At 39.5% G+C, this 13,703-nt stretch overlaps 2 protein-coding genes across 6 annotated transcripts in view; one reads left to right on the top strand and one right to left on the bottom strand.

The window, feature by feature from the left end:
* duox (dual oxidase) overlaps positions 1-2,543 on the top strand; it is a 49,540-nt gene extending 46,997 nt beyond the window's left edge. For all 3 annotated transcript variants that reach the window (XM_007909018.2, XM_007909009.2, XM_007909028.2), the window contains exon 34: positions 631-2,543. In XM_007909018.2, coding sequence (XP_007907209.1) covers positions 631-753 — 123 coding nt within the window. In that variant the 3' untranslated portion in view covers positions 754-2,543. The remainder of the gene's footprint in view (positions 1-630) is intronic.
* A 6,115-nt stretch (positions 2,544-8,658) lies between these two features.
* The window catches only part of sord (sorbitol dehydrogenase), a 46,177-nt gene continuing 41,132 nt past the window's right edge, over positions 8,659-13,703 (bottom strand). For all 3 annotated transcript variants that reach the window (XM_007908983.2, XM_007908991.2, XM_007908999.1), the window contains one exon: positions 8,659-9,219. In XM_007908983.2, the coding sequence (XP_007907174.1) occupies positions 9,063-9,219 (157 nt within the window). In that variant the 3' untranslated portion in view covers positions 8,659-9,062. The remainder of the gene's footprint in view (positions 9,220-13,703) is intronic.

Here is a 13,703-nt window from a genome sequence, read left to right as displayed (position 1 = left end):
CCTTATTTCAGCTTACTAAAATAATGGGCCCGGATATGTCTCCTTATTCAGTGACTCTCTGCAGAAGTTACACACCTGTAATGAATCAATGAGGCACACGTGAAACACAGATACATATCACCACACAAAGGGATCTTTGTGCTGCGGATCTAATCATGCAAGACAGGTTCTTCCACTGGTCAGTGACTTTATGGAAGAACAGAATATCCTTCGTCTGAATCAAGTGCACTCAGGCTAGACACAACAAATGTTAAAGCTTTCTTTACTCAGCCTGAATAATGGGGTCTATCTTACATTTTTCTGTAAAAACAACAATCCTTTTCATCCAACTTCAGACTAAAACCATAGAATACTTCAGCTCATCAGGATTGTGCCAGTTCTCTAGCAATTTTGCCCCAGTACCCTTCCTTGTCTCCCAAACTCTTAAGTTTTGTTTCCTTTTCAAATTTTTTTTCTAATTCCCTTTTAAAAACTGTTGTGGATTCTACTTTCACCACTGGTTTGGTAGTATATACCATGCCCCCCCTCCCCCCCCCAAAAAAAAGTAGTATCCTCTAACCTGCCCCTTTGGTGGGGTTTGGGGTCATTTTGATGATTTAACTGTGTTTTTTCTCCCCCAACGCTGATCAGGTCGGTAAGATTGGGGTTTTCAGCTGTGGACCACCAGGACTGACAAAGAATGTGGAGAAAGCCTGTCAACAAATCAACAAGCGAGACCAGGCTCACTTCATCCACCACTATGAGAACTTCTGAGCTATTCCAGAACTAATCAGATGCTTTACGCCAGTTGTTACCCAGTCTATACAGATCCGATTCTTTGTACAAAGTGCACTATATTGGTTAAATCATAACTAGAAGCTCTGAAACATAATTTTCCATGTAACATTTCTCTTCTATTCTCCCACCTTCTTACTTATTGTTCTATTACTCCAGTATGTTGTCTTTATTGATATTAATCCTTGCATTTGATGTTACATCTTTTAATGTTGGGAGGACGTTTCAAAGTGCTTCACAAGCTTTATCTGTAATGTGTGACCGTATTTTTGTAGGCGAGTATGGCAGCCAGCTCAAAAACAGTAAGGTCCCACAAACAGCCATGAAGTGAATGATTAATTTATATATGGGGGATTGTGTGGAACTAACGTACTCTTGTTGACATTAATATATAAATAGAGCTTTTTGATGGCAAGGAAGTGAAAGGGAAGTGGTGTTCAGTCAGATAAATAATCTTGGGCACAAGGACACAATATAGTCTATATTAGATGCCAAAAGATTGTTTGTTAGAATAGTAATAGGAAGACTTGTGTCATCTTGTAAAAGGGTAAGATTTCCACAGAAAGATGTTTGGAAATTTGATTTGTTTGATTGTTTGGAGAGAGTGAGACATTGTTGCTTGTATTGAGCCTAAATTAATCAACGTGTTGAAAAGAATGAGATTGGAAATCCTGAGAGTGTATATAAACCACTGCCAAGTTTACATTACAGGATGCTTCAATGGACAATAGTCCTAAATTGCTAGAGGCACCGTGTCTCTGTAATGTAAAAGGATCAAATTTCGTGGGACACTACAGTTCCTGAGGTGCTGGGGAAGGAGGGATGCTGTATTGAGGGATATCGGGCTAGTACTGAATTGTAGAATGGTGGACATCAGGATGGGTGAATACCTTGACGTTCCATATTATAACCTTTGGAATTTGGAAAGTAATTCTATAGAACGTTCCCTCAGAAGCTTAAGTGGATGGGATAGAGTCCACAATAATAATAATAATAATCCTTGCATTTGATATAGCGCTTTTCACGTCGGGAGGACGTCCCAAAGCGCTTCACAGAATATACTGTAAAGTGAATTGACTGTATATTTGTGGGCGAACGCGGCAGCCAATTGTGCACAGCAATGTCCCACAAACAGTCATAGATTGAAAATGACCAATTTATTATTGTTTTTGGTTTTGGAGGGATTATTATTAGGCTCTGTGTGGAGTAAGGAAACTTGCCCAAGGTTTCGCCCTCTGCCTGGAATTGAACTCAGGTCTCTCAATTGCAAAACGAGTGCTCTAATCACTGAGCTACAGGACTCCACAATGGGGTTGTATGTGGAAGGAGCAGAGTTGGCTTTTTCTCATTCGCCATAAAATGTTTCTACATTGTCCTCAATGCCCCCACACAAACTGATGTGTTTGAGAGGTTCATCGTGCACAGATCTCTAAATTCCTTTCATAACTTACATGAAGAATCATGTGAAGATTATGATTTTGAGGTGATCAGTGAACGCAAATCAGTGTAATTCACATCATAGGTGTCTGCTAATTCTTTCCTTGTAGATTTACATCCTTTTTTTTCCCCCCACAAACCTTTCAATATCAGCGCACAGTTCTACCAATGTCAGCCTACAAATTATGAAATTGCAAATTACAAATTATGGTAAAAATTGATATTTGGTTTTTTTTGAGCAAACATTTATGTTCACAATTGTTCTCTTTGTAATTTTCAAACTGATGAAATGTGGATGCTAAAAAATAAAACAAGTGGATAATCAGCCCTCACCACCTCGTCATGCTTGAGATCTCCTAACTACCCCTAGAGGGAATCAACTTTACAACAGGGGACAAGCCTTCAAGCCATCACTCAGGGAAGGAACGAGGGCAAAGGATGTTACAAGTTGAAAGTCCTTTCAAATCTTCTCTTTTACTCAAGTTTGGTTCAGTTCTAATGGGAGCCACCTGTTCTCTATGATCTAAAAGCAGTGGCCGTCATTGTCATAACAGAACCTTTATAACAAGATATAGTCAGCTACTAAAGTTAGACTCTGACTAAACTTCCAATCCCTTAAAGTATTATGAGTCAAGCCACAGTCAGTGCTAACACCCATAGTACAACAATCTATCAAATTCTGGTGTCAGAGCTTACCAAAAATTTACATTTCTGGACTTTACTTGTCTCAGTTAAAAGACGTCTATATTAATTGAAAGAATAATTGTTAGGTAATCTTCTGGAAATCTCCAGGATGTGGGTGTGCTATTTGGCACTTGAGTTATAAAGAGATTAAGAAATATTTGAAATGAGGCAATGGAAGTCTAAAATGTCACAGGATTAAAAGTGACCCTGTTTAATCATAAAAAATAATTATTATATCATAAACCAATCAAGTACATGTGTAGTCCTACACTCCAGAAATGTAAATTTTTGGTAAGCTCTGGCACCAGAATTTGATAGAGAGTTGTACTACAGGTGGAGTCCTGTAGCTCAGTGGTTAGAGCACTCGCTTTGGAAGCGAGAGACTTGAGTTCAATTCCAGGCAGGGTGAAACCTTGGGCAAGTTTCCTTACTCCACACAGAGCCTAATAATAATCCCTCCAAAAACCCAAAACAATAATAAATTGGTCACATTCAATCTACGACTGTTTGTGGGACATTGCTGCGCGCAATTGGCTGCCGCGTTCGCCCACAAATATACAGTCAATTCACTTTACAGTGTGTTCTGTGAAGCGCTTTGGGACGTCCTCCCGACGTGAAAAGCGCTATATCAAATGCAAGGATTATTATTATTATTACCATTCTTAGAATCATTCCTAACTTTCGAAACCTCAATCCAAGAACAACCTGCCCCTCATCGAAACTACCAAACAAACAAATACTTCTTGCACCTTTCACATTAGGAGGAGGGCTTAAAGCACTTTACAGGATACACTGACTGGAGAGTGTAGTGACTGTATTTTGTAGGCGAATGCAGCAGCTAATTTGCATGCACAAAAGGCCATAAAGCTGCACATGACAAACACACCAGAGAAAAATGCAAACACCTACTTTACACACAAGGTCGGTTCAATTGAAGAACCTTTGATCTCATTCCTCCTGAATAACCAACCTGCAGCTCATGTCCTTCCCTTTCCCACCCATCAAGAACTCGGGCTCCACTGGCTCCTCATCCCCCAGCAGATCGAGTTCAAGATCTTCATCCTAACCTTTAAATCCCTCCATGGTCTTGCCTCACCCTACCTCTGCGACCTTATCAAACCCTACCAACACATCTACTCCCTCCGTTCAGCAGGTGGTGCTCTCTATCCTGATACTTTACTAATTTAAGAAACACTTTGCGACCTTAAACTTGGGTCCTCTTGTTCTGCTCTCTACGTACCTTCAAAAGGATAGCTCTGGGCTTACTTCCTCATTTAAAAAATGTGTATACCTATAAGGTCTCTTCTGAGACACCGCCTTTTGAGACTGAAGATCTTTAGCTTGTCTAATTGCTGCTTATAGCTACTTCCTCCAACACTGGGGATTATACTCATTGCTCTCCTCATTGTACTGCCTGAGTAATCCCCTTATATCACAATAAGCAGAACTGTACTCATTACTCTAGGCACAGCCTGGCTACCAGGGTAAGTATGACCTCTGGAGATCAGAACTCAACCTAAATATTATTAAATATTTAATCATATTTAAGCGCTCCAAGATGCTTCCCCACGTGGAGGGCACTATATAAATGCAAGTTCTTGTCATACTGATTGACACTGTTTTAGTGTTCTCCTTGGTAAGTTTTATCCCATCCATGGAGTACTATTCTTACTACCTATATGTAGTAAAGTAAACTCAGATAAGTCGTATTAGTTAGGACTATAACATTTAATATGACTCACGCAAAGTCTGAGTTACAGGCAAACTTGTATAAATTGTGTAAAAGCTGATTTAATCAATCTACACTTTGCATGTGTGATTCATACTTCATTGCTGCAGCCTGTAAGTGTGCATACAGTGATAGGTCTAGACTATGTTTCCCGCGATTCAATGCAGCCAGTAAGTGTGGGAATACTGGAGGACAGAGGAGCAGCGTTACAAGTTAGGAGATGACTTGCTTATAAAATACGACTAGTGCAAACAAACCCAAGTGGTTTTGATAAGAAACTGAATGGGACTCAGGTGTACTTACAACTTTGGCAACTATGTGAAGGTGGAAGGCAAATTAGATGGCCCTTGTTCTGTTTTTACGTCTAGCATTTCTTATGTTCTTAAGTTCTTGTGTAATTATACGATTTATAAATGTAAAGACTTATGCTTGTTTTCCGGTACCTTGCATTTCTGGATTGCCACAGACATCAATCTCTAAGGTGCACACTGAGGAAGCTTTACGTTCCCAATGCTCAAGGCCACTCCTGCTGGAATTAGGTCATGAAAACTAATGGTATTACTCCAGAGCAGAGGAGAATCACTCAAGACCTTCTTCCCTGGATCCAGTTAGCGCCCCACATCCTGTTTCCAAGTAATACTACTCACCCGGTTCCTCCTTCCCAATAAATATTCCTCCTTCCAATTAACTGTGGATATCTGCATTGTTTTCTTTCCGTCACAATTATTTCCACTTGGAGATGGCATCAGATGGCACAGAGTATTTGATATATGATACAGGATCCAATTGCACAGCTTGTTCTATTACTCAAAATGAATCGCAGGACAACTCCCTGCATTCTGGTCTATTCAGCATAAACTATGTGTGTGCACAAATATGTCATGTCACTGGGTATTGTGTTTCAATTACACCACATGTACTGTAAATGCCCCTATTCAGAGGTAATTACATGCCCTAAATGTTGTCATTCATTACTAGCAATTTAAGAATTTTCATATATAAACAAGAAAATCATCTTAACAAATCGGTTTCACCACAAGGTATGAGAGACTTTCTTTAATAATAATCCTTGCATTTAATATAGCACCTTATTACCTTATCACATTTTCAAAACGTCTCAAAATGCTTCAAGAATATATTGTAAAGTGAATTGACTGTATATTTAGTGGGCGAAATGCAGCAGCCAATAGTCGCGGAGTGAATCACCAAATTATAATTTTTTTTAATTTTAATTTATTTTTTGAAGATTATTACCCTCAAAAAAGCAATCCACCAATCAACTAACAACCGAGTTCTTCCTTACTGCTAGGTGAAAAGAGGCATGTGGAGTAAGGAAACTTGCCCAACGTTTCACCCTACCTGGGAAATGAACCCAGATCCACTTGCTTTGCGAAGCAAGTCCTTTCTACCCCATATCTGCATCATGAGTCCTGTAGCTCAGTGGTTAGAGCACTCGCTTTGCAAGCGAGAGAACTGAGTTCAATTCCAGGCAAAGGGCGAAACCTTGGGCAAGTTTCCTTACTCCACACAGAGCCTAATAATAATCCCTCCAAAACCAAGAACAATAATAAATTGGTCATTTTCAATCTACGACTGTTTGTGGGACATTGCTGTGCGCAATTGGCTGCCGTGTTCGCCCACAAATATATACAGTCAATTCACTTTACAGTGTGTTCTGTGAAGCGCTTTGGGACGTCCTCCTGATGTGAAAAGCGCTATATCAAATGCAAGGATTATTATTATGATCCGCTCTGCCTTCCCCCACCTCCGCAACATCGCCCGACTCCGCCACTATCTCACACCGCAGGCCGCCAAAATTCTCATACATGCTTTCATTACATCGAGGCTTAACTATGCAAACTCATTGCTTGTCGGCCTCCCCAACTCCTCCCTCCATAGGCTGCAGATCATCCAGAACTCTGCACCCCGCCTCGCTCGCCCCACTATTGGCGGGCAGGCCTTCCGCCACTCTGCATTCACCCTCTGGAACTCTATCCCGCAGTCCCTCTGGCTCACCCCCTCTCTTGCACCTCAAGACCCATCTCAAAACCATCCTCTTCGACCATGCTTTTGATCTCCCTGCTTCCTGCTATACAAATGTAATTTTGTTGTTTACTCAATATGCTAAAGGACTCCAATTATATATATACATAATATAATTGACAGACAATGTCCAGTGATAAATGTTCAGTTGTCTTCCCTTTGCCCCCATCCTCAATTGAATACTTCTCACATTGAATAGCACCTTGAAATTCATAAACTCAATCATAATCCTCACATTTAATACAGCACCTTTCGAGTGCTTCACAGCATATACTGCAGAGTGGAGTCACTGTGTATTTGGAGGCAAAAGCAGCAATCAATTTGGGGCTTGCACCAACAAAGTTCACAGTGCTTGCTGATAATGACATGTGAAGCAATTTGGCGTTCCAATCGCATTGACACTATGTCAAGTGCATGGATTATCATTATCAATACCCTTAAAAGTTTGTTTTAGAACATAAGAACATAAGAAATAGGAGCAGGAGTAGGCCATTCGGCCCCTCGAGCCTGCCCTGCCATTTAATAAGATCATGGCTGATCTTCTAACCTAATTCCATTTATCCGCCCTATCCCCATATCCCTTGATCCCTTTAGTTTTTAAAAATCTATCGGTCTCATTAGAAATTCAAACCAATTTCAAAGAAATCCACCCTTGGTTGTGTGTCACACGAGCCTTGGTTACGCTTTAACCTCAGTTAAGGAAGGTTCCTGGGTGTGACAAAACTGAGCGACTAGTAATAGAGAATCGGGTGATACAATGAAACAAAAGCCAATTACAAAATGGCTTGATAGGGTAATGGGAAGATGGTTGGGTGGGTAATTCTGAAAGGGCGAGATCAAATGGGCTGAAGGACCTTCTTCATCCAAACTAATACCGTGATGTTGTGAAACAGGTTCTGACGCTTAAGTGAATCACGAGGAGCATCTGAATCAAAAGATTAAATGTCAGCATCTAACTCATTCCCTAACAACCCTTAGTTTTGTCATAACGTACTGTAATAATTCTTGCATTTGGTATAATGTCTTAGTATACAGTCAAGGCATCCTAAAGCGGATACACTGTAAAGTGTAAACAACAATTTCTCACAAACAGCCCTAGTGTGAATGACCAATGTATCTGTTGGCCAGGATAGCAGGAGAAACTCTCTTCTCTTTTCAAATTCTACTATTTGTCCTTCCTGTTCATGTGGATTCTTTAATGCCACATGAACAGGAAGGACCTCAGGTTAACATCTTACCCGTTACGGCTTTGGTTGTAGGGTTAACAGAAGCTGGAGTGGGATGACTCACTGCCTCAGTGACTTGTCTGCCCTTCTAGGTCCTCCCGATGAGCCAAGTTGTCCGCTGGAATATTGCGGGCCCATCTACCGAGACGGCCGCAGAAGACTGATTTGATTTCCACATTCCCACAAGGATGCCAGGCATACAACCTTGGAGCCAGTTCAGCTTAATGGGAGCTTAACGTCTCAAGGTATGACTTAAATCCACAACCTTCTGACTCATTGAAGGACACAATTGTGTCAGTTTCTCAAACTATTTATTGTGTGAATCAACAAGTAGCAGAAGGGATGATGAGAGAAACATCATAAATGTGTTCTTATTACTTAAACAGCAGCACCATTGTTTAGTGAAGAACGCTCAATCAATTAGCTGTACTCAATCTGTCGTCCTAGTTACCAATCCTCACAACCATTCATCTGCATTATCTGGTCATTTGCCAGGAAAAATACAGGAACCTGACTTTCTAAAGTCAGTTTCCTGATAACATAACATGTTAGGGGTAGGCCATTCGGCCCTTCGAGCCTGTCCCACCATTCAATCATGGCTGATCTTCTAATCTATTCTAAATCCAGCTGATAACATGACCTTATCCCCATATCCCTTAATCCCTTTTGGAATAAGATGTTGGAACTCAAGATAAGAAATTTTAATTCAATGGATTCCCTTATTATGAATTCAAACTCCTTAAAGAAAATCAAGAAAGTCTGACAATGTGTTAAATCACAGTTTATTACAGTGTTGGTAGTTTGTCGAAGAAAGCCGCTTTGATCCCATGATTACAATTATAAAATAATAATAATCCCTGCATTTCATATATCGCTGAAACGTCTAAAAATACAGAATATACTGTAAATGGATTGACTGTGTATTTTGTGGGCGATTGATTGGTTTCGATGAAGAAGGCCCTTCGTACCATTTTATCTCATTCTGTCAGAACACTCACCCCTACCATCTTCTCACCTATACATCAAGCTTCTTTTTAAATTGAGATTTTTTAAAATGATTCAAATCTTTTCCTGACAACCTGTTCGTAATAAGATTCTTTCAGGCCATTATCATTATCATATTATGGACATTTCATTATCATATTATGGAAGTCCATTTATTATGAATTCTAACCACTCGGATCGCACTTCAGCATCACTTTAATTCCCTGTCCTCTCGCTGTTGTCTCGAACGCTTTGATAGCTTGCTCCAGTGGAAAACGATGGGTTACCAGTGGCTTCACATCAACCTTCCCCGAAGCCAACATGGCTATTGCCATTGGCCATCTACAACAACAACAAAAAAGATAGCGATGTGAACATGTTTCATAGCATGCAACACATAACCTGTCCACCTCATCTCACCTATTAGGGCTTCGGCTCACAGAATTTAGGACATGCATCAACCTCTAGGTTTGCCTTGAATCACTGGGGACTTGATGATTTCCTGGTTTCAATTATTGTATTTGTCCTTAAGCTCAGTGGTTAGAGCAATTCATTCGCAAGCGAGAGACCTAGGTTCAATTCCCGGCAGGGAGAAACCATGGGCAAGTTTCCTTACAATAATAAATTTATCACTTCAATCCACGACTGTTTGTGGGTCACTGCTGTGCGCAATTCACTGCCGCGTTTCACCCACAAATAAATATACAATTCACTTTATTGTATATTCTGTGAAGCACTTTGAGATGTCTTAGAAAGGATTATTATTATTATTATTAAATCCAACTGTTACACGGAAGTCTAGATTTCATAGAATATTTGGCGAATATCATCTCTGCAATTTCACTGAAGTTAATGGGGTTAAAGTGGAACTCGACTTCTTTTTAAAAAAAAGTAATATTTTTTCTTCCTCATTCCTCACTGTTAAGCCTTAGACATGAAAAGTAATCACTTGGGTGAGGTATCAGAGGAGGTCAGTGTAATCATATCCTCAACTGTCTGAGAAAGTCAAATGCTTTAGGAGAAGAGAGAGAATTTTTCAACAAAAAAGATAAATCAAAAGGTCAATAGTGTGAAATGCTGCACAATAACAGAACAATAACATAAATTAAATGAATGTCTGTGCTGTCAAACATCAGATAATAAGGCTGTCACATGGCTTCTTTCATAATCCAGGTTGTCTGCTATTTGTTCAACTGCTGGAATTTATAGAAAATAGTTTTTAGGAGCAGTTACAAAGTAGTTGCGCAACAAGCTTGAATAGTGGGGCATTTAGCTGCGAGCTGTGTTTCAGATTTGGCTGTAAGCAAGCAGAGATTTATAAAAGAATTTTATGTGTACTTCACATGGGAAGAACACAGCCCTGGGCATGTTCTTATGGAGAAGGTCAATGGAGAACATCTGCAAGATTTGTTGTGTGCAAAATGGCTGACTCATTTGTCTACAAAATATGGAGTCACTACACTTTACAGTATATCCTGTGAAGCGCTTTGAGTTTCCTTAACTCTATGACAAGATGCTGTACCAATGCAAGAATTATTATTATTGTATATTATTAGGATTCCAGGAGATACTTCTATTCTTCTATCAGTGTCATTTCAGGACTACAGTGCATTTAACTGTCATTATTGTATTAAATTTAGAGACCAGAGTACAAGTAATAACAAACCATGTATCAACCTCTATGTTGACACATGTCCTGGATGCTATGAAAGATCTTGAAAGCTTTAGAGTTCACTATGACATTCTTCTGGTTACTAGAAATAGTCGACCATTTTTATGACCCGAAATTCCCTATTAAGAAATAACGCAAATTAGATCCCATTGAAAGGCATGGAAATGAATCCAAGGAACTGCGCATTCCTGGAAGTTTATCATTCTTTGTATCCTCTTCATGACAAACTGTGGGGTTATGTCTAATGTCCCAAAACATCTACCAATTGCTGAAAAGGTTTAACATATGCGCCCAAATAAAAAGAAGCAATTTATTGTCATAGTCCAGTCATTTCAATCCAACAAAATGAATCACTGATCACAGCCAACTATTGGTGGATAACTGAATGTGTCAAACTGAAGAACAGGATGGATCACCTTCAATTCCTGAGATTTATTCTCATAATGAGGGTTCAGTACAGTATATGACGTAGTAGTGCAGCTTTTCAGCAAACTCCTACAGCAAAGGAAGTGAAACTGAACAAAAATCTGAATCTACGAAGGAGGTGAATCAGCATCAAACAAGAACAATAGACATATTTTGGGTGGGACCCTTAATTAAAACTTAGTAAATCTCAAAATATTAGCTTCTCATTCTCTTTTTCTCTCTCACAGTGAAGTTTCTGTCTGTTTTAGATACCCAAAGTGTTGGTTTTCATGTTGTATCCCTCCTGGTAATAAATACATGTATACGGTATATACATATATTTCTTTACATTCTTTCCTTGTGGTTTTGAACCACAAATGGGACCTAAACACGTGGTGAATTCCCATATGCAGCCAAGAATTGAATGACCACTTTTATCTGGGGGATTGTTGGCCAGGTCACTGGGAGAAACTGCCTTCTCTATTTGAATAGTGTCATGGGATCTTTAACATCCACCTGAAGAAGCACGAGGAATCTTGATTTAATATCTCCTCTGAAGAACCACACCTCTGACAATGCAGCATAACCTTAGCACCGCACTGAAATGTCAGCCTAGACAAAATGAATCTGAATTCCCAACATGTGTCTTGAACCCACACCCTCTGTCTCAGAGTGCTATAAACTGAGACAGGTTGACAGCTAGAGCTGCTGAAAGAGCAGTCTAATACTGTAATGGAAAGATGGTGATGGGATGGGTCTTTTGGAACTATAAAATCAAATTGACAGATGGGCTTTATTATTTATTTGATCCTGCTTTGAAATCTTGTGAAAAGATATGATAGGCGATGAAAGCCAGGCATGAGGAAACGCAAAAATAAAGTATTTTAATATTTTCTATGTCTATTTAAGTAATCTACCACCACTCCTTGCTAATCCCTTTTTACTTATTTACTACATTTAAGATAACACCTACTGGGAATTCCCCTTCACTCACAAAAGTACAAGGAAATACTACACAATCCTTAGTATTTCACAATTTTAAACTCCTCAGTTAATTCAAAACCTCGAAATGTATCAGCAATGAACTTTACTGGAGTCCTGAAGCGTAGTGGTTAGAGCACTCGCCTCGCAAACGAGAGGACGTGGGTTCACTCCCGGGCAGGGTGAAAAATTAGGCAAGTTTCCTTATTCCACACGTCTGTTTATCTAGCAGCAAATAGGAACCCAGTTGTTAGTCGAGTGTCAGATCACTTTTCCAGGAGTAATAATCCCTTCAAAAATGTCTTTTATTTTAAATGATAATTTCGGCACTCAATCCACAACTGTTTGTGGGACACTGCTGCGTGCGATTGGCTGCCGGGTTTCACCCGCAAAATATACAGTCAATTCACTTTACAGTATATTCTGTGAAATGCTTTGAGACGTCTTAAAGACGTGATATAGCACAATATCAGATGAAAGGATTATTATATTATTATTATTTAAATTACAATTAGGGTCAAGGGATCTTCTTAATTTAGTAGAATATAGCATTAGACCGTGATACAGGCCGTAATGTCAAATTCTCCAACAGTATTCTTTTTCAGTTAACCATTGGGCCATTTGTTTCAATGCAAGATTGTGGCTTGATTACAAATAACCAGAACTTGGCACGGCCTGCAGTGAATAAAGAGGATAAACAATGAAGCTCAGTGATTTAGCGGTAATATAAGCCATTCACTGATACTGGCAATGATGCACAACTTCCGAGTACAAAATTCAGTGTTTAGGTAGACCTGATTTATACAGTGGGTTATTGTTCAATAAACTATTGACTCCATTTATGCACCTTGTTGGATGGTGCGTGTAAAGTAATGTGACATTGCTGCACAGATTAATGTTACTCACTAACACTTTGTATACAATTCCAACTAATGTTTCGCTCAAGACTTTTTCAGGAATGCCACACCATACAATGATTGGAAGAGAGCGTGAAAACTGTGAAAAGTCTGCTTCCAACAACATTCCTTCCCTTCATTTGTTGGAGGGAAAGAAAAAGAGAGGAAATTGCCCTGTATCCCAGCCCAGTTAATGTGCCACAACCAGACAGCAGCAAATGGAGGCTCAAAGATGGAACAAATCAGCCAGGATAGCAGGAGATAAGAAGGACAATAAATGCCCTCAAGCTATTCAAATCCATCTGGATTAGGATCAATCATCACACAAGATCTCAAGAAATTCAGACGAAGAAGGCTCTTTAGTCCATTTGATCCCATTCTTCCGGAACAGCCACCCTACTGCCTTTCTTTATTATAGCGTCAAACTGCTTCTCGCTTGAATGCATTTATAAGTAAGTAGAAGTCTCTGTTCTACTTTTTTCCATAATTCATGAATGGAAATTGCAGTAACCTGGGTGTCAATAAGTCTTTGCACTTATGGACATGGCAAAGCTTGAAGCAGATTGCAATGTGCAGGTGCTGAAGCTGCATTTGTACTTCCTACTCCATATTGTAAAGTTGAATATTACATCTGATTTCAGATATCACATGCTCCCTGATGGTTCAGCTAGTAAAGCTACTGCCTAGTATTTAATTGAATCATATACCATTGAATTGACAGTGACATCTAAAATGTGTTACCCATGTTAAACTTGAATTCCAAAGTCAATAAAGTCTGAAAGAAGGTTGACTTGTGGTGAATTTCTCCAGTGCGTTTTGCAATCCCATAGTCACAAACCAGAATTTGTAACACATTTGGTTTGCAAATATTG

The sequence above is a fragment of the Callorhinchus milii genome, unplaced genomic scaffold, assembly GCF_018977255.1.
Source record: "Callorhinchus milii isolate IMCB2004 unplaced genomic scaffold, IMCB_Cmil_1.0 Scaffold22, whole genome shotgun sequence".
NCBI classification, from domain to species: Eukaryota; Metazoa; Chordata; class Chondrichthyes; order Chimaeriformes; family Callorhinchidae; genus Callorhinchus; species Callorhinchus milii.
This window is presented reverse-complemented; position numbering and strand designations above follow the sequence as displayed.